The sequence below is a fragment of the Rhipicephalus sanguineus genome, chromosome 1, assembly GCF_013339695.2.
Source record: "Rhipicephalus sanguineus isolate Rsan-2018 chromosome 1, BIME_Rsan_1.4, whole genome shotgun sequence".
Lineage (NCBI taxonomy): Eukaryota > Metazoa > Arthropoda > Arachnida > Ixodida > Ixodidae > Rhipicephalus > Rhipicephalus sanguineus.
Window position 1 is genome coordinate 200,845,929 of NC_051176.1, and position 18,722 is coordinate 200,864,650.

At 49.6% G+C, this 18,722-nt stretch overlaps 1 protein-coding gene across 1 annotated transcript; it reads right to left on the reverse strand.

Annotated features, from left to right (window-relative positions):
* Positions 1-547: 547 nt before the first annotated feature.
* On the reverse strand, positions 548-3,085 carry LOC119405338 (uncharacterized). Its single transcript, XM_037672176.2, has 3 exons — positions 2,977-3,085; positions 1,832-1,872; positions 548-1,221 (listed from the first exon to the last, which is right to left on the reverse strand). Exons 1-3 carry the CDS (start codon positions 2,996-2,998, stop codon positions 796-798), a joined length of 489 nt encoding a protein of 162 aa, XP_037528104.1. The 5' UTR covers positions 2,999-3,085; the 3' UTR covers positions 548-795.
* Positions 3,086-18,722: the final 15,637 nt, after the last annotated feature.

Sequence of the window (18,722 nt, forward strand, 5' to 3'; positions counted from 1 at the left end):
TCCACTTTCCCTCTCCCCTTCCCCTCTCCACTTTCCCTCTCCCCTTCCCCTCTCCCCTCCCACTTTCCACTCTTCCTCTGAAACGCGGGCTAGACATGCCGAAATTCTCTCCTGCGCAGCGCCGCGATGAGCTCGAGCGCATGCGCGTCCCCTCCGCTTCTCTCTCCTCTCCCACGCTGCCCCCCTCTCGCCCGCCTGTCGACCGCGTTCCCCGCTCGCCCTGTGAGAATTAACGGCCAGGCTAGATGGAAGATACGACGCGCGTAGCGTCCCTCTTCGCGTTCCACGACGCGAGGTCGGTAGCATGCCCAACGAACGCCAACGGAACGCGATCGTGGAAGTGCTCCGGCTTCGCATCGCCTCATGGTCCCCTTTAGCGGGAGATGGTGTAATTTTTTAGCCTATCCTAATATTGAAGATATTAGCAAAGAAAGATGGAGTTGCAGAAAGCACTAACAAAAAGCTTTGCCAGTTTCGTCCCTCGTTCTCCTTTTGTCTACGCCTTAAGTTGCAGTTACAAACATACCTTCAAATGTTAGGAAATACGCAATTTAAAATATTTTTGGTGCAAAACGCGAACGTTCATAATAACGAACGCTGCTTGGCGATGATCGCCACATATTCCCTCCTCCAAAGGATCTCATTCGCGATTCGCGGAACAATCACTGCATTAAGCGGCGTCGGTATCAGGGTGCGATGGAAAGTGGCCGTGCACGTGTAGCAGCGTTACAAGAGCATCGAAAACACACGTGCGATAACGACAGCATGTGGACAACGGATGCTCCGAAAGCGAGTTCACTTCTCGGGCGTCACTTTGGTTTCGTGTCGGTTGGAGGCGGCCGCGAAGGACTGCTGCTGAAAGCCCGGCACAAGCGGGGCTGCGCGCTGCAGGTCGTCCTCGGTGTGGGCCGGCGCGTCGAGACGGCCGATGTTGTCGTTGATGTAGAAGAAGTCGGGGGCGTTCTGGCACGGCACTGACTCCTCGGGATGGGCGCACGTCAGGCTCAGCTGGTTGAACACGGTCTGATTGCCGCAGAAGAAGCTGTACTGCTGCAGTTCGACCGAGCCGTCCTCCTTGTAGATCTCGTTGCAGATGTGGAACAGCTGGCAGTTGTTGCTGACATCGGCGAAGTAGCCGCTCCTCTCGCACTGGAAGGTCGTCTGCACGCCGCCGACCACGAACTCTACGCCGTCGGGTAGCTCGTACGCCGCACGGCGGGTCTGCTCGCAAGTGCAGATGGGTGCAAGAAACTCAATTCGCACTGCATGCGACACTGTGTCGCTTCGTATTTAGAACACGAGACCACTAGAGCCTCACTCAGCATGTTGGTCGATGCCTCATACAGAACTGCCCCCTCCCAAAGCTCTGACACAGAACTGTCAACGTTATAATGTGATAGCCTCCTCCAACGATTCAAATTTAATGAATGTGGGCATGAAAAGAAAAGAAAAAAGAATTGGCAGATTGGCAGGCTTTGTTTTGCGTATAAGTTAACTAAGGTGGTCGCAAATGGCGCACGGTGAGTTAACAGCAAAACTGCTCAGTGTATGAGCGCCAATAGAGGATTCGACAAACTGCAAATACACTATGTTTCCTCATTTTTTAAGAAATACGATTGCATACGTTAAATTCTACAAAAAAGTTCTGCGATACAGGGACACTTGGCATGCACTGAACAACTTAAGCTCGATGACGTACAACGATTTAAAGCACACTGCAACGCTAATGCTACCTCAGGTCGTCCACATCCCGAATTTTCCTGCTCCTTCAAGTGTCTTCTAATGTCACGAACGCTCAAGAAACACATGGGTACTTATACAGCGGACTTACCCTCGTCTGGACTTTTGCAGCTTGTGCTACAGCCATGAAAGCTTTTGTCAAAAAAACAAAAAAAAAAAACAAAAACACGAAGTTAGTTCACTTTAGTTAATGCACATGCTTTAGTGTCGTTTAACATAACACATGCACGCCGAGCGAGAACGCTCCATACCTCCCCAACAACGCCACATAACTTTTTCGACGCGAGCGAGACGATCGCTCTTCGCACAGGGAGAAAGATGACACCATAGGATGCGGGCTTGCACGCCGCAGGAAAATGAGCGCGAAAGTCGGCGCTATGTGATGGGTGATGAAGTGTATTGACTGCCCTCTATTTTTTTCTGTCGGCGCCGTGAAAGGCTCAGCACGCTGCTCCTTCTGCTCCGCCATTAAAGCAGACTGCGTCACTTTTGTTCATTTCTTTCACTTATTTATATACTTAACGGTATAACGACTAAATATATCATTTACAGCATTAGTGGAGTTCCAGAAAATCCAACGAAACTGTAATGTGGCGATACAATGGGCTAATTACGTTACGCGGCAGCGGTGTCAGCTTTTTCCTAAGCGTTGAATTTGCTGCTTTGAAGGAACAGAATGGGACGAGAGACGAAGCGTATATGCCACTTTGTTAAACCACATTTCTTATAATATTCATCAATGAGGACGTCATCATGTTCAAAACCTGATGACCGTGCACCCAAGAGCTTTTATTTAATGACACTGAGCTTCCTGCAGACTCTTAAGGCAACAATTACACTTTTTTATTTAGCTATAGTTTTATTTTTATTTTCTTTCGTTGTGCTAACGTTTCCTACAGTCTTTATATCGTTCGCATACGGTCTGAGCTTGTTGCTAAAACTTCAATACTGAAAACGTTGCGGAAATACTAGACAAGGGAGACAGACTGCCAGTCCAGCACTCTCGTCTCGTCTTTGTGCGCTGTTTTCAGCATTGAATCAGGTTCGTAGGTTCAGCCAAAAGCTAAGAGAATCTTCTGGAAATAGGTGGCGCAAGCAGAAGCGATGTAAAAGGGAAAAATCGGCGTTCAGCATTGAAAGAAGATTAGTGCCTTCTCACTATGATTGTTATTTCATTTCTCAGCACTGCTTGGTTCAGAATGCACTTCTTCAAAGCAAGATAAGATATGCACTAACCGAGGACTATGTAGATCTTCATTGTAACGAAGTCGCGTGAACTTTCCGGGGGATAAGACTTGAGGCAGCTGAAACAAAAACGAAGAAAGAACGCGAATCTATCACAAGCAAACCGCCACACTCATCAAAAAGAATCTCATCAGAGAAACCACACTGAAATGAAAGCGTGGAGGTGTTATTCCAGACTATCTGTTTGCTTGTTTGTTTGTTTACTTGTATCACTTTTTTCTTCTTTTTGTTTTTACGCATAAAAACCAGAAAACTTACTAGATAGGAGTGTGCTGCAATTGGCCAGAGCTTTCGATCTGCAGGGCACACCTCTGAGAATACGGGCCAAGAGGAAAACGACAAGGTGGAATATCAGATACAATGCACTTAATCACCTTTGATCTCGCCTTACTTATGATCTCGCCTGTATACGTCGGTACATCCTAGCCAAAGCTACCGGCCGTGTCAGCCACTCAGGGAAAGAGAATGTATACCGTCTGTTGTAAAGACCTCTAGCCCCTGTTGTGGTTTTAGAGGCCCTCTCGACTGCGCTGGCTCCGTCGCGTCCAGGCAGGCGGTCGAAAACCTCGTCCTCGAAAGGCGCTGCTGTTGTAGGAACCGTACATGAAGCCGATGAAGAGTACCAGAGATTTATATACAACTGTACAGATTCAACGTTGGTTCCCGATCTCTCCTCTCATGCCTTCGATGGCACCTTTTACACACCCCGCAGTCCCCAGATGTTAGAACTAGGGAAATGGGGGACAAAGTTTCCTGCCAATCAGGCCACGATCTTCGCTGGTCACCTCGCGGGCACCGCCCCCACCACGCGCGCACACACACGCACGCGTAATGTTCTTGTCTTCGCGGAAAACAGGCCTCCAGCAGGCGGGATGCGGCGAGCCCATCGTCTCGCTGCTCGCTGACCACCCGCGGTGTCGAACGGCGGCCGCAGGCCAGGCTTCCCCCTCGCCCCAGAGCATGGGTCTCGGCAGCTGGCGCGGACCCGAGCACAGACGTCTTGTCACCGGGAGATACATGGCGCTGCAGCGCACTTCGCCGTATTCTGGGAAACTCAGCGTCGCGGCTCTTCCTGGGACACGAAGGCGCGAGGTGTCGCATTTCGACTCCGGCGATAATGGTGTGACAGCGAGCCGAGCTGAACCCCTCGTGCGAAGCTGCAGAGCGCGTCCTCTCGCTTTTCTTCTCGGTGCAAAGCGGGGCTGCCTCCTTTACTCTGTCCCGGCGCCCCGCAGCGAAGGGGAGAAGGGGGCGATCATAACAGCTCCTCCGGGGCCAGGAAACTCTCGAATGGCCAGGATCCCAATTGCTGGCCATGAAGAGTGGCTTGGAGTCGACGATGACTGCAGACACGCAGCTAGAAGAACCACCCACAAAGGGAAACAGCAGAAAGAACGATCGCGGCGCCACAACGCCACACCGCGCACAAGCATTCGGATTCTGCTTTCAACCTACCAGGCTCAAGAAACAGTGTTCAAAAGACAAATTAAAATTTTGAACAGTGAGAGGCATTTTAAAATAAAGCAAGTGACCATCCTCCCCTTGAAAGTTTCACGAAAACCGAAATCGTCACTACAAGTATTAAAGTAAACCAACTTGGGAACTATTTAGGCAACGGCAACGTGAACATTATCAAGCCAAAGGTTAAGTAAAGGCTTCCGCTTTACCAATCAAACTAATCTGCTAAGTCCGTCGGCATTTCCGTTCATTTTACCTTTTTTATATCGGACGGAAAAGTTGTACTCTTGGAGGATAAGACTCCATCGGAGCAAGCGTCCATTTTTGTTTGACATTTGGCGCAGCCAAGTTAGCGGACAGTGATCCGTCTCGAAAGTGAACCTCGCTCCGTACAGGTAGCAGGACAATTTCTGTGCCGCCCATACTAGGCATGCGCACTCTTTTTCTGAGGCACTGTACACCTCTTCCCTCACTGTTAACTTGCGACTTGCATAGAGAATGGGATGTTCCTCCCCGTCCTCTCCCACCTGACTTAATACAACGCCCAATCCTCTGTCGCTCGCGTCACATTGCACTACAAATTCCTTAGTGTAGTCAGGGGTTCGCAGCACTGGCCTTGATATCAACAATCTCTTAAGGTCTATAAACGCACCTTCTTTCTCGGCATCCCAAGCTACTCTTTCGGGTTTTCCTTTTCGCAGCGCATCTGTCAGTGGGCTTGCTATCTGAGAATAACCGGGTATGTACCGCTGGTAATACCCGACCAGTCCCAGAAAGGAGCGAATATCTCGCTTGTTTTGAGGCCGCGGGAACTCAGCTATAGGCCCCATTTTGAGTTCGGACGGACTCCGGGTCCCTCGTCCCACCACGTGACCCAGATATGTCACCTGCGAACAGCCGAAGCTGCATTTTTCGGCTTTTATGGTGAGTCCCGCCTCACGCAGCCTTGTCAACACAGTTCTCAAGTGTGCCACATGTTCTTTCCACGTTTTCGAAAAGATGGCTATGTCGTCGAGATACGGGACGGCATAGTCGTGCAAATCTTTGAGTACAATATCCATTAACTTTGAAAAGCTATATGGTGCATTCTTAAGTCCAAAGCTTAGCACAAGAGGCCGAAATGTGCCCACCGGAGAAATAAATGCTGCATAACGGCTGGCACTCTCTGACAAAGGCACTTGCCAGTATCCCCTTACCAAGTCAAGTGTCGAAATGTAATTAGCGCCACTTACTCTCTCGACCCGTTCCTCAATGTTCGGTATAGGGTAAAGCTGATCCCTGGTGATTGTGTTCAATTTCCGATAATCGACACAAGGACGCGGATCTTTACCCGGCACTTGCACCAGTATCATGGGTGAGGTATAATCACCTTCCGTCGGCTCAATCACCCCAAGCTCTAGCATACGCTTTATTTCACCCTCAATGATCTGATGCTGTTTTGGAGAAACCCTGTAAGGTTTCGATGTGACCGGCTCGGATGACGTTATCTCAATTTCGTGAGTCATCAGATTTGTCTTTCCCGGCCTTCCGCTAAAGCTGTCGCGAAATTCACCTAACACTTCTTTCAGGTCCATTAACTGTCGCTCTTCGAGAACTCCACGGCTCGCCGAGAGAGCCAGAATTTCCTCTGCACTGCGCTCTGTGCATGTATCCGCTCCCAACGCTGGGAGATCGTCAGCCATTTCCTCCTGTACATTTAACAACATGCTGACAACTTCTGCTCTCCCGACATACGGTTTCATTAAGTTGCAATGGTAAATCTTAATTTTATTTCCTCGACCAGGCATTTGCAAAGCATAGTTCGTCTCAGAAAGCTTATGCGCTACCTCTACTGGCCCCTCCCATTGAACTTCCAGCCTGTTCTTCCGCGAGGGCCGCAAGATCATGACTTTGTCGCCCTCGTTGAAAGTTCTACGCCTCGCATTTCTATCGTAATACGCCTTCGCGGTTTCCTGAGCTGCTTTCATGCCTTCCTCAACCAGTTTACGCGTGACACTTAGACGCTCCAGAAGTTGCAGTACATAAGCCACGACGGTCTGGCTCTCTCCTGTTCCCTCCCACAACTCTCGTAACACACGCAAAGGGGATCGGAGAGTTCGCCCGTACACCAGCTCCGCCGGCGTGAACCCGGTAGCTTCATGCGGGGCGGTTCTCAATGCAAAGAGAGCGGCGGGTAGACAGCTTTCCCAGTCCTCTCTATGCTCGTAACACAAGGCACGTAGTACCCTTTTCAGTACCGAGTGCAGTTTCTCTACGCTGTTGGATTGGGGATGATATACAGAACTGTGTAACAGCCTCACGCCACACTTTCTGAGAAACGTGGTTGTCAATGCACTGGTGAACACCGTTCCCTGATCGGCCTGAATTTCGGTGGGGAAACCGATGCGTGAAAAGGTTGTCAGCAGAGCGTCCACTATCTCAGAGGAGCTCAATTCTTTCAATGGAATCGCTTCCGGAAACTTAGTTGCCGGACATAGCATCGTTAGGAGGTATCTGTATCCTGACTTTGATTTCGGCAAAGGTCCCACAGTATCAATCACAAGTCGCCGGAAGGGCTCCGTGATGAGTGGAACGAGTCGCAAAGGGGCTTTCCATTTGTCGCCCGGCTTTCCAACCCGTTGGCACGCATCGCATGACTTCACCAGCAGCTCTACGTCTTTGAAACACCCTGGCCAATAGTACTCCATAAGAAGCCTTTCTTTTGTTTTCTTCACGCCCAGATGTCCCGACCATCCATTTCCATGACACAGACTGAGAATATCCCTGCGGTACATTTCGGGAACTACCAACTGGTCAAGAATTTTGCCTTTCCGGTCTTTGTAATGTCTATACAGAAGTCCGCCCTTTTCGTGCATAGTGATGTTGCGTCTAGCAATTCCCAGCAGTGTTGTGGTTTTAGAGGCCCTCTCCGTCGCGTCCAGGCAGGCGGTCGAAAACCTCGTCCTCGAAAGGCGCTGCTGTTGTAGGAACCGTACATGAAGCCGATGAAGAGTACCAGAGATTTATATACAACTGTACAGATTCAACGTTGGTTCCCGATCTCTCCTCTCATGCCTTCGATGGCACCTTTTTCGAGACCGCAGCTTCTGTTACGAGTTCTCCGAAGGGGCCGGAAATAGTAACTTTTGCCATTGGCAAGCACACATTATGCTCCTCTAGTACCTGCTTTATCCACGTTACCTCCCCTGTGAAATCATCGGCGGCAACATAGGACGGGTGCACGACGTCCGTGGTAGCGGCGCTATCTCTAAGCACTCTACAGGATTTTCCATTAACCTTAAGGTCATGCAGGTACGGCCGAAGAAGCTCCAAGTTCTCTTCGCTACTGTCCACATATGAGAACACGACACGTGGCTTCTTACACTTTACTGAAATATGCCCGAACCCCTGACAGTTGTAGCACCTCAAAGGCGGTCTTGCTTCGAATTCCTTTTTTGTTGCCTTTTCGGCCGCCTCCGATCTCGAACCACTCTCGTCCGAGTGCTGAGCCTTTTCTGGGGTTTTTCTAGGGGCTTCTGCCTGCTCTAGATTTCTATTTTGTGCAGGTTTCTTAGTGGGAAAATATTTCCGCGGTGTATTTCCGCCCTCGGCATGGCCCTCTTCCGCGTTCAGTTTTCTACGCCTCGCGTACTCATCTGCCAGTTCAGCTGCCTTTTCGACTGTGTCAACCCCATCTCGATCCTGTATCCATAGTTTCATTGCTTGGGGAATGCGCTGAAGAAATTGCTTTAGGCAAATGCACTCAACGATCTTATCACGGCTTTCGTAAACTTCCGCGCTCTTCAGCCACTCTATGAGGTTGGTTTTCAGCCCATATGCGAACTCTGCATAGTCCTCATTCCATTTTTTTGCTGAGTCCCTAAACCTCTGCCGGAACGCTTCTGTAGAGAGGCGGTACTTTTTTAGGAGGGTCGACTTAACTTTCTCGTAGTCGTCCGCATCCCTTACATCGAGCCTCTCCACAACATTCGCAGCTTCACAGGGCAGCAACGTCAAAAGCCTCTGCGACCACGTATCCGGAGCGCAGTTCACCTTTTCACAAGTTCTCTCGAACTGCACTAGAAACAAGCCTATATCTTCCCCCATCTTAAATGGTTGGATCCACTTGTCCATACGATAGGATTCTCCTTCGCTTGCTCTGTCAGGAGTGCCGCTTAACGCTCCTTGAATCGCTAAGCGCTGTCTCTCGATTTCTAGCTCTAGCTTCCTTACCTCTCTGTCTGATTTCTCTTTTTCGTACACTCTCTTAATTTCTTCCTCCTTCAAAGTCTTTTGAACTAGTTCCCAAGCAATCAGAACGTTCTCCGCCCCATTACCGCTTTCGTCGATTCTTTTCAATAGGTCGCACTTTTTCATGGCTTCCTCACATTCAAGTTCCAACTCCTCGCACAGCAGCAACAATTCTCCCTTTCGCAACTTCCTCAGGTCCATGGTCACTGCTTTTAAGCGCTGGCTTTGCCCTCTCACTGGTGCTTAAAGAAACGCACTTTGCACCCAACAATTGTCGATTCCCAGGAATTCAAACTAATAGTTTGAATTTTGAAAAGTTTGATTCTGGGTTAATAACCCAGAATCTGAAGCCTGGCAAATCTCAATGCAAAAACCGAACGCTCACCCGCAAATGCAGCGCCATGTCACCAGGTCCATCCCGTCCGCTGCCACCAGTGTTGTGGTTTTAGAGGCCCTCTCGACTGCGCTGGCTCCGTCGCGTCCAGGCAGGCGGTCGAAAACCTCGTCCTCGAAAGGCGCTGCTGTTGTAGGAACCGTACATGAAGCCGATGAAGAGTACCAGAGATTTATATACAACTGTACAGATTCAACGTTGGTTCCCGATCTCTCCTCTCATGCCTTCGATGGCACCTTTTACACACCCCGCAGTCCCCAGATGTTAGAACTAGGGAAATGGGGGACAAAGTTTCCTGCCAATCAGGCCACGATCTTCGCTGGTCACCTCGCGGGCACCGCCCCCACCACGCGCGCACACACACGCACGCGTAATGTTCTTGTCTTCGCGGAAAACAGGCCTCCAGCAGGCGGGATGCGGCGAGCCCATCGTCTCGCTGCTCGCTGACCACCCGCGGTGTCGAACGGCGGCCGCAGGCCAGGCTTCCCCCTCGCCCCAGAGCATGGGTCTCGGCAGCTGGCGCGGACCCGAGCACAGACGTCTTGTCACCGGGAGATACATGGCGCTGCAGCGCACTTCGCCGTATTCTGGGAAACTCAGCGTCGCGGCTCTTCCTGGGACACGAAGGCGCGAGGTGTCGCATTTCGACTCCGGCGATAATGGTGTGACAGCGAGCCGAGCTGAACCCCTCGTGCGAAGCTGCAGAGCGCGTCCTCTCGCTTTTCTTCTCGGTGCAAAGCGGGGCTGCCTCCTTTACTCTGTCCCGGCGCCCCGCAGCGAAGGGGAGAAGGGGGCGATCATAACACCCCCTTCGACAGTTACCGCAGCGGAGGCCAAGCCTTAGTGTCGGGCTGCTGAGGACTCAATCCCATGAAGTGAGGCTACGGTATGAAGTAACGATTCAACCCCAATGCTATTCCTTTCCTCACTTCCTCAGCAGTCCGAGCTGCGTTTCGCCCACTTTATTATCGGGACGGTTCGGTCGTGAACTGAGGATGAAAAGAAAAGAATACGGCACAAAATGTTCTTGGTTCCTCTCGTGCAGAAAATTCCGACACAATCACAAGAAAGGGATGGCATGGACTGAAATGAATCCTTACGTTATACCGGTGCAGTGGCTCTCAACTTGAGTGCCATCGCACCAGACCGAATCCACATCGGTGATTTTCGCAATTGGCTCTAACATTTTGAAACATTTTGAGCGTTTTGAGAACATTTTGAGCAAGACCAATATTAATTATGCAGCAAGTGACTTACATTCAAGACTACCAAACGTCCTTGGTTCCGAAGTCGAACGAGCACAATGGGTTAGATTGCTCAGAGCGATAACTGAATAACGCCCCTTACTGTAGTTTGAAGCGATGTTTCAGCAGTAGTTGCCACTTCAGTATCAATTATGTATTTCCTTTCATAATAAACAAACCGCCACACTCAACGACACTGCGTTACTTGTCACTGTGGAGTTTGCTGAGTGAAGTTTGTTAAAATGTTAGAAGAATGGGGTTTACTGCGTCAGATGTTAACAACACGAAATTGGGCTCTGTCCGTCTTTCCCTTCTCTCATTTCCTTCCCCTGCGGCCTGCATCCTCGTACAATTATATATGCAACTTTAGATTTGTGCATAACATGAGATAACATGCGCTACACTTTACACTGTGACAGAAGTAAAAAGCCTACAACAGGGCTTGCTCCGTATTCTTGCGCTGGAATTATTCCTAAGAGCAAATACCAGACAATCGTGATTTGGGATACAACGTTAGTGAAGGCCAATGTCAAATATTACTTGCACATGATACGCCTTGTGAAGTCGGCCCCAGTAGCGAGCGCCGGCCACTTCATATCAAGGATTCGTGTCACCGCTTCATTTTACTTTATCATGCGATTCACTGTCAGACTAGTGGAATGGTCCTCGTGATAACGTCACCAAAGTATCTTTCAATTATAAATGGCAAATATTATTGGTTCAGTAGAAAATTGTAGCAAGTTGAGCCCATTATTAATGGCCGCTGCAGCCATGCGAACTCGTTCACTGCAATTCCTTACGTTGCTATCGGCCCTTCAACGTCAGCACCTGAAAGAGGTAAAAACAGCCATGCCGCCACGGCAGACCGATGAGACTGAAGCCCGGAAGCTTGAACAACCGGGAGCCGTGCATCTCCCGGTTATTCGAGGCTAGCGCACTTTGCAAATATCATGTTTTCTTTTTTCTGATCTCGGAACTATAACGGTGGTGGAGGAGACACCACAGGCTGCACGAAGTTCGCATGTAGCAGTTTTTCAAATGCGACGTATATTTCAATATTTTAACATATATTCATTGCAGCCATTCGCAGTCTGTCTACTTTGTTAGTGCCAGGGAGAAAACGCGCGAGCGTTGACGCATTTACATATTCAAAGCGAAAAACCTCAATAACGGATATGAGGACGCATACAGAGCGAACAAGTGGGCGAAATCGATACGAAGCGCGTAATGTAAAGGCTGGGTCGGCCGGTACAACAATGACGCAGGAAAAAACACGGCAAGGCCGCGGACAAACGAGCATTCATGAAGCAGCGACTGAACAATGACGTCGCCTTTTATGTAAATCACGAGAAGAGCCTACAAAGCGATGTCGGGTGCAGCTGAAGTAGAGGGAGTCCCATTAGAATAAGAGCCAGCCCTTCGCGGTGGGTTGTGCTGGCGTTGCGCTATGGAGGGAGAAAATCGGAGAGCGCATTCACAAACCAATTCGTACCGCAAGAATATTTCGTAAGAAAAAGTGGCGACTTGTCATCGCAGCAGACACTTATCATTAACGAAAGAGGCGAACTGTTCTTGCGAAAAACAATTTTCTGATTTCGTCCCTAGTTGCTTCATTTGGGTGACGGTCGCCCGCGCACTCCTGCAGCGCCACTCGCAGTCATGTATTTGCTTGAGCCGCATCGTGCACTGGAGTGTCAGTTATTAAGGCATTAACTTATCTCATCATCAGTAAAGATGTCTGAATAAAGATTCAGAATGTGTGTACGCCATCACGAACTGTGCTGCTGTATACGCCGAAGCACCAAGTACTTCGCACGTTTTCAGCGCACACCATCGATGTCCAAGGTATAAGAGCGGAAAGAGCCAATACAGCAGCGCAGTTTCAGTTCGAGGCAGTCGGGAGCGCCGAACATATTTGGTCTTTGTTCGTTAATATAAACACGAACTGGAAAAAAAAAATTCTGTTCGCTAGCGTCAAGAGGCAGCCAGTGCGAAAGCATTAGCTACCCCTTCAGCGATAATCAAAGATTCTAGTTCCTACTGTTACCACATAAAATATTATTTTCTGTTAAGGCAAACTCTAACATAAAATAGAAAGATAGATATAACCCCTCAGTGTCATATTTCTCGTCGGGCACCATTGCTATGATCAATGTGCGGTATAATGTGCGGTATTATTATGATCATTGCGCTGTATAAAATATTCCATACTGCTAACAACCCTCGAGAGCTCAGAGTGTGCACATGGTGACGATATGGTGAAAGAAACGCGCGAGAAGGGTTTTGTTTCTCTTTGTTTCTGTTCTCCTCTGTTACAAAAGGCACAAGCATCCATGACAGCATAGTGTATAGGATTCCGAAAGTATGCATCTTTTCAATAGAAGCAAGAACGTGAAACTCCGTAGAGGGATAAGAGGATCGTAACATGACCCGGTAGCAAAACGATGTCACTTATGTATAGTCTTGATTGAAAGCTTTGAAGCCCGCTCCTGAGTGACAGGAACTGTCACGAGAAGCCCTATATATGGGCGCTTTAAAGCTCAAGAAAGGGAAGAACATCGTTATACTCAGTTTCTAGTCTGTTTGAGCAAGTACTGGTGTATTGAATACAAAGGCGCCACAACAGTCCAGTCACACAAACGCGCAGTTGCTTCAAAACATTTGCAGACAGGAACCGCATAGCTAAGGCAAATATATAACAAAATGTCACTCTCTACAAAAAAGTGTATTGGGAAAAATATCGATCCGACAACACTGGCACCGACGACCACTGCTTACCTTCACACTTGGTCACTACGGAAAAGTGAGCGGTCAATCCGTATCGGCGTCGGAGACGGTTCACTATACAGCTCGACCACGCGTGTCAGTAAACTGCTTGGCGCTGCTTCGCGAATCGAGTGAGGCAAACGGTCGCGAAAAATCACGATTCCAGGAGGCGAACTACCTCTTATAAGCATCCGTCGAGCCCACGCTTTATTTTATTTTATTATTTTTTTTGCTCGCGGGAAGCCTGGCATGGGTAGTTGGGTCTCCTTTCCACCGGAGATGCCCATTGGTGAACCGCGACGAGAACAATTCGTCAAAATGCTCTCCATGCGGTCGAAAGGAAAAGTGGCGTCCATTCAAGACGCGCACGCCGAGCAGTGCCCGGGCGAGGGGTCACGGGCCAGCCAGCCGGAGCCTATTTGCGGGGCTCCTCCTCGGCGGCCGGGTCGGCCAGCTGGCATCGCGATGTTCGCTGGTTGGGACGCGACTTCCCTGACCTCCCCCGTATCTCTTCCTGACGTCCTTCCGTCAGTGGCGGCTCTGCAGCGAGGAAAACGTCACGGCGGCGAGGAGGTGCTCGCGCCGGTCGCAGCAACCCTTGCCTCGATGACCGCTCGCTGCTCCGCAGTCGGTCTATGTGCTCTGGTCGTTTTCGCGGTTCCGCTGGTCAACGCGCGCAGCGCCTGAGAGCGCAGGCTCGGAGCAGCCGGCTAGTAGAGAGCTTCGACGGCTGCCTGGCTTGTTTCCTCGCCCGATTTTAGTCCCTTTTCCTGCTGGCCGGTTTGTTTTTCTTGAGAATCGCACGTTCTCGACTCGTCTAGAGGAGACAGCTCTGACGCGCGCGGCTTGGCCCTATGGACCTCACGCCCCCTTTCCTCCGTCGTCGTCGTATTCTCGGCTGCGCTCTCGCCCGCCCTCCGTGCGTGCGCGCTGGAGACAGGCTTGCACGCGTTTATCTGCGCTAGCTGAGCTGGCGTCTCGCTCTTTGTGGTTGCTTCGAGGCTCTAGAAATAGCCAACGGGGATCGACAAACGCAACTACGTTCCAAAAACTGCCCCGGTCATTATTGCTTTCTGACAGGGGAGATGGGCGAGCCCACTGCTGCTCGGGTTGCTAGACAACCGGTTCGGCAAAAGGCAGCCGTGGCTCCCGTCACGAATTCTAAAATTCAACTCTGCCCCCTCCGTGACCTCGCTCGTCGCTGTCTCGCTCTTCAAGGTACTGCTCCCGTGCAGAACGCTGATACCCCGATACGCGAGAAGTTTATTGACCGCCTAAACGTAGTCAACAAATTCGTCGTGGTTGACTGTACCCTTGACATTACGCCTACCAACGATCGAACGCCTTCGGTTGCGGGCACGTAGTCAAACAGAATTTAGTCATATATACTGTCATACTTCGCACATGGCTGCCTGCGAAAGAAGCTTGAAAGTAAGGCGGAAGTCCCACTGTCTATATTATCAGATCACGTTCGACCGACGGGGAAATGCCGCGCTGTACAAGAGGACGCTAAGCTTGTTCACAGTGAGCCTAGAAAATGACGCTTTCACCGCTGCTCCTAAGCTTCTTTGTGTTTTATTTTTACTTTATCTTCCCAAGAAACAGAGATAACTTTCTGCCACCCTAAGATCAGGATCAATATTAATATCGCGCTATTAAAAACATCATCAAAAAGGTAAACACTTCTGCAACTTTAAAACTAAATGGATAGCTTAATGTCTTTCCGTTTCAAATGAAGGCATGAGTAATCTTGATTAGAGTGCGTTTATGGTTGAACGAAAAAGGCTGAGCTGCGGCGGTTATGTCAGAAGTATCCCGTGAAGCGAAGCCTTCGTCTGGGAAAGCCCTTTCGGTCCAGTTCCGTATGTGCTTTAATGGACAGATCCGCGTTTCTTTTGCAGATAACTTGAAGAAGTGTGCATTTCCACCACAAGTTTGATGGCGCACATCTCGAAATCCGCACCACCCTCAGGTTTCATTCAAAGTGTATATGCCTTGCGAACTCACCGGCTACAACAGGTCAATTGCAATTTGTACCGCAGTAACTTATTAAACGTAAATTTGCTAATCTTATTTAATAATATATTAATTAGCGGGATTTTAATATTTACGGACGGCCACCGCAACCGACAGTTTACTTTTGAAGAAATGTTATTTTTTAAACCCTCGAGTAAAGAATTTTGAAAAGTGTTATCCGAAACACCTGGTATTTGAACGCATGCGCACATACATGGAGGTGCAGAACACCTCCCCCTACCTTCCCTAAACAAACTCCAAAATCTCGGCTCCCTGCCTTACTCCACAACATCTTTACTTCCTGGTTCTATCAGAGCCTCACTGTTTATCTTTGGGACAGAATCATTAAAACCATTTCCAACGTAACTGATCTTTTCTATTGGTCGGCCGCCATCGATAGCGATATGTTCAACATCTGGACTAGCCGAACATTTCCCTCACGAACAACTGTAGCGTAAGAATTTTGTGTGAATTCTGAACCTGCTTGCTAAGGCAAATTCCGAAGAAAAAATTGGCCGCGTATCTGCGTGCTTCGCTGCAAATGTCGTGTAAAGACGATAGAAGAGGCGCTGTGTGAGATATGGACGCCATCTGGCAATACGTCGGGAAACATGAGTGCTGTGTTGCGTGCTGGTAGTCCCGGCGCAGCAGCAGGCGAAGACCGGCGGTGACCAACGCGACCGGCGGAGACGCCAGCCAGCCCGAAAATGCGGTTTGGCGCGAAGCGCTGAAGCAGAGAAACGTCCGCACTCAACGAGTACTCTCCACACACTCTTTTATTTACACGTCGCCTGGGTAAAACAGGAACGCCAGAGCGGCGCCCACAACCGGCAGCCTGAAGGCCGCCCACAACGCTGCTTTTTCATTTTTTAAATATTTTTTTCCACCTTCTTGGCCTTCTCAAAACTAAAGTTTTTCAACACCAACCCATGGCATTCGTACAGTGCAATACAGAACCGAAACCGAAACACAACAATGAGCTCGTGCGAAGGGCACGGAGGAAGGCAAATTTCAGCGCAGTCGCATTTTCAGCTTTGTTGAAACAGCGCTCACTAGACGACGACGAAGTAAAAGAAGGCACAGGGCAGGCAGCGCCTGTCCTGTGCCTTCTTTTACTTCGTCGTCGTCTAGTGAGCGCTGTTTCAACAAAGATGAACGCATACCAACTCGCTCAAGCTTCCATTCTTATGCATTTTCAGCGCAGCTTAAGAAACTAGGGTCCTTAAAATTACGTATGTATGCATTTTCTATTAAAGGAACACGCCACCTAATACTTACCTAGTGATGTTGCACCTCAGATATGCATGATATTTACTTTTTGATCGACAACGTTCACAAGTAAGAACAGCCGTACCAGTTCAAGACGGCTGGCCCTTGGGCAAGTGGTTCAACTTTGGCCGAGTGGCTGAATCGAGGGACGTGCCGACAAACATAAAGACAGAAAGACAGACCAAAATTTCTGCGTTTAAGTTCCCCAAGAAAGACTATCGTCTTTAAAAGAAATGTTGGTCTAACAGTGCGCGCATGACGGAATTCTCGCAGCGAGCGGTACGGCCTAAGTGCGCCACACACACGGACACTAATGACACGCGCACTTGCTCTGACCAGCGCAGTTGTCCACAATCATGGAATCAGGGAGCGATTTTTAAAGACGATAGTCTTTCTTGGGGAACTTAAACGCAGAAATTTTGGTCTGTCTTTCTGTTTGTCGGCACGTCCCTCGATTCAGCCACTCGGCCAAAGTTGAACCACTTGCCCAAGGGCCAGCCGTCTTGAACTGGTACGGCTGTTCATACTTGTGAACGTTCATCTTTGTTGAAACAGCGCTCACTAGACGACGACGAAGTAAAAGAAGGCACAGGACAGGCAGCGCCTGTCCTGTGCCTTCTTTTACTTCGTCGTCGTCTGGTGAGCGCTGTTTCAACAAAGCTGAAAATGCGACTGCGCTGAAATTTGCCTTCCTCCGTGCCCTTCGCACGAGCTCATTGTTGTGTTTCGGTTTCGGTTCTGTATTGCACTGTACGAATGCCATGGGTTGGTGTTGAAAAACTTTAGTTTTGAGAAGGCCAAGAAGGTGGAAAAAAATATTTAAAAAATGAAAAAGCAGCGTTGTGGGCGGCCTTCAGGCTGCCGGTTGTGGGCGCCGCTCTGGCGTTCCTGTTTTACCCAGGCGACGTGTAAATAAAAGAGTGTGTGGAGAGTACTCGTTGAGTGCGGACGTTTCTCTGCTTCAGCGCTTCGCGCCAAACCGCGTTTTCGGGCTGGCTGGCGTCCCCGCCGGTCGCGTTGGTCACCGCCGGTCTTCGCCTGCTGCTGCGCCGGGACTACCAGCACGCAACACAGCACTCATGTTTCCCGACGTATTGCCAGATGGCGTCCATATCTCACACAGCGCCTCTTCTATCGTCTTTACACGACATTTGCAGCGAAGCACGCAGATACGCGGCCATTTTTTTTTCATGCATTTTAACAGTGTTCCAAGTAACGAGAGGTGTATTAAGTTACTATAGCGTAGCGGCGCAGTAATGCTGGACCACCATCCGTTTTGCACTTTTTGTTTGTCAGTGATATAATATAGTGCTCTCAAGGCTTCCTTTTCAAGACTCCATGATACACGTGACACAGCACTGACATGTATAGTGCAGCTCACAGCCCAATCGTCTGTAACACGTAAGTGCCCCTTCGCACATTCTCTCCAGACAATTTACTTCGGCCATGTGCGTCACCAAATAGGCCGATTGACGCTGTTTGTGCTTCTCACTGATGCAGTTGGTTTTCGAGCTTTTCTATTATCGAACACTCAACAAGACTCCCTCAGCAGCCGCTAAGCTCCCAAGAGAAAGCATCTCCTGTCGTCTCGCGTTACAAGCCACTAACCGTAGTGCCTTGTTTGAGCAAGTGGTGGTCTGTCATCCAGGCCACCGCTGAGAAACTGTCCCGAAGCAGCAACCAACTACAGACGGCGCAAAAGGCAATCTCAGCGCACTGCCATCACAGGCGAGTTTACTGGGGCTTTGTAGTATGCATATGATGTAGACATGTTCGAGTTGAACAGCAAGCAGTATTTCATTACTGCTTTACTGTTTACTGTTTACTGCTTTACTGTTTCAGTCTATGACCGCCGGTGCAAGTCTGATGTCTTCAAGAAGTTGAGCACTGCCTTCGTCGCCTTCACCCGCGCTGACCTCTCAGAACGACATTCCAGAATGGTTTCTGCCGTCATCGGTCTGGGATCTATGCGAGCAAGAGCGACTGCGGGTGATTTTCTCTGCGAATTGTAGCGAGGACAGTCGCAGAAGATGTGTTGCAGTGTCTCCCCACTACCACAGTTGTCACAAAACGGGTTGTCAGCCATTTCGATTCGAAAGGAGAATGACTTCGTGAAAGCCACTCTTAGCCATAAACAACAAAGCAGAGTGGCATCATTTCGGCGTAGTCCAGTAGGTGTCTGAAGACGTAAAGTGGTCGGGCAGTGGTGATGGTGGTTGTGCAGTCCGCTTGCTGTATTCCAAGTGGAGGAAGTTATTTCTTGTGCGGCCACTCGAAGTTGGCTAGCAGCATCGGTCCTTGATAGGGGGTATTGTCTCGAGCCTGTCGCCTTGAAGAGCTGATCGAGCAGCATTGTCGGC

Bases quoted from the DNA above. Each gene is read 5' to 3' on its own strand.
- LOC119405338 (XM_037672176.2), bottom strand. From the start codon at position 2,998: ATGAAGATCTACATAGTCCTCG. The intron at 1,873-2,976 runs GTTAGTGCATAT...TTTTGACAAAAG, and splicing joins GAAGATCTACATAGTCCTCG to CTTTCATGGCTGTAGCACAA. The intron at 1,222-1,831 runs GTAAGTCCGCTG...ACTTGCGAGCAG, and splicing joins CTGCAAAAGTCCAGACGAGG to ACCCGCCGTGCGGCGTACGA.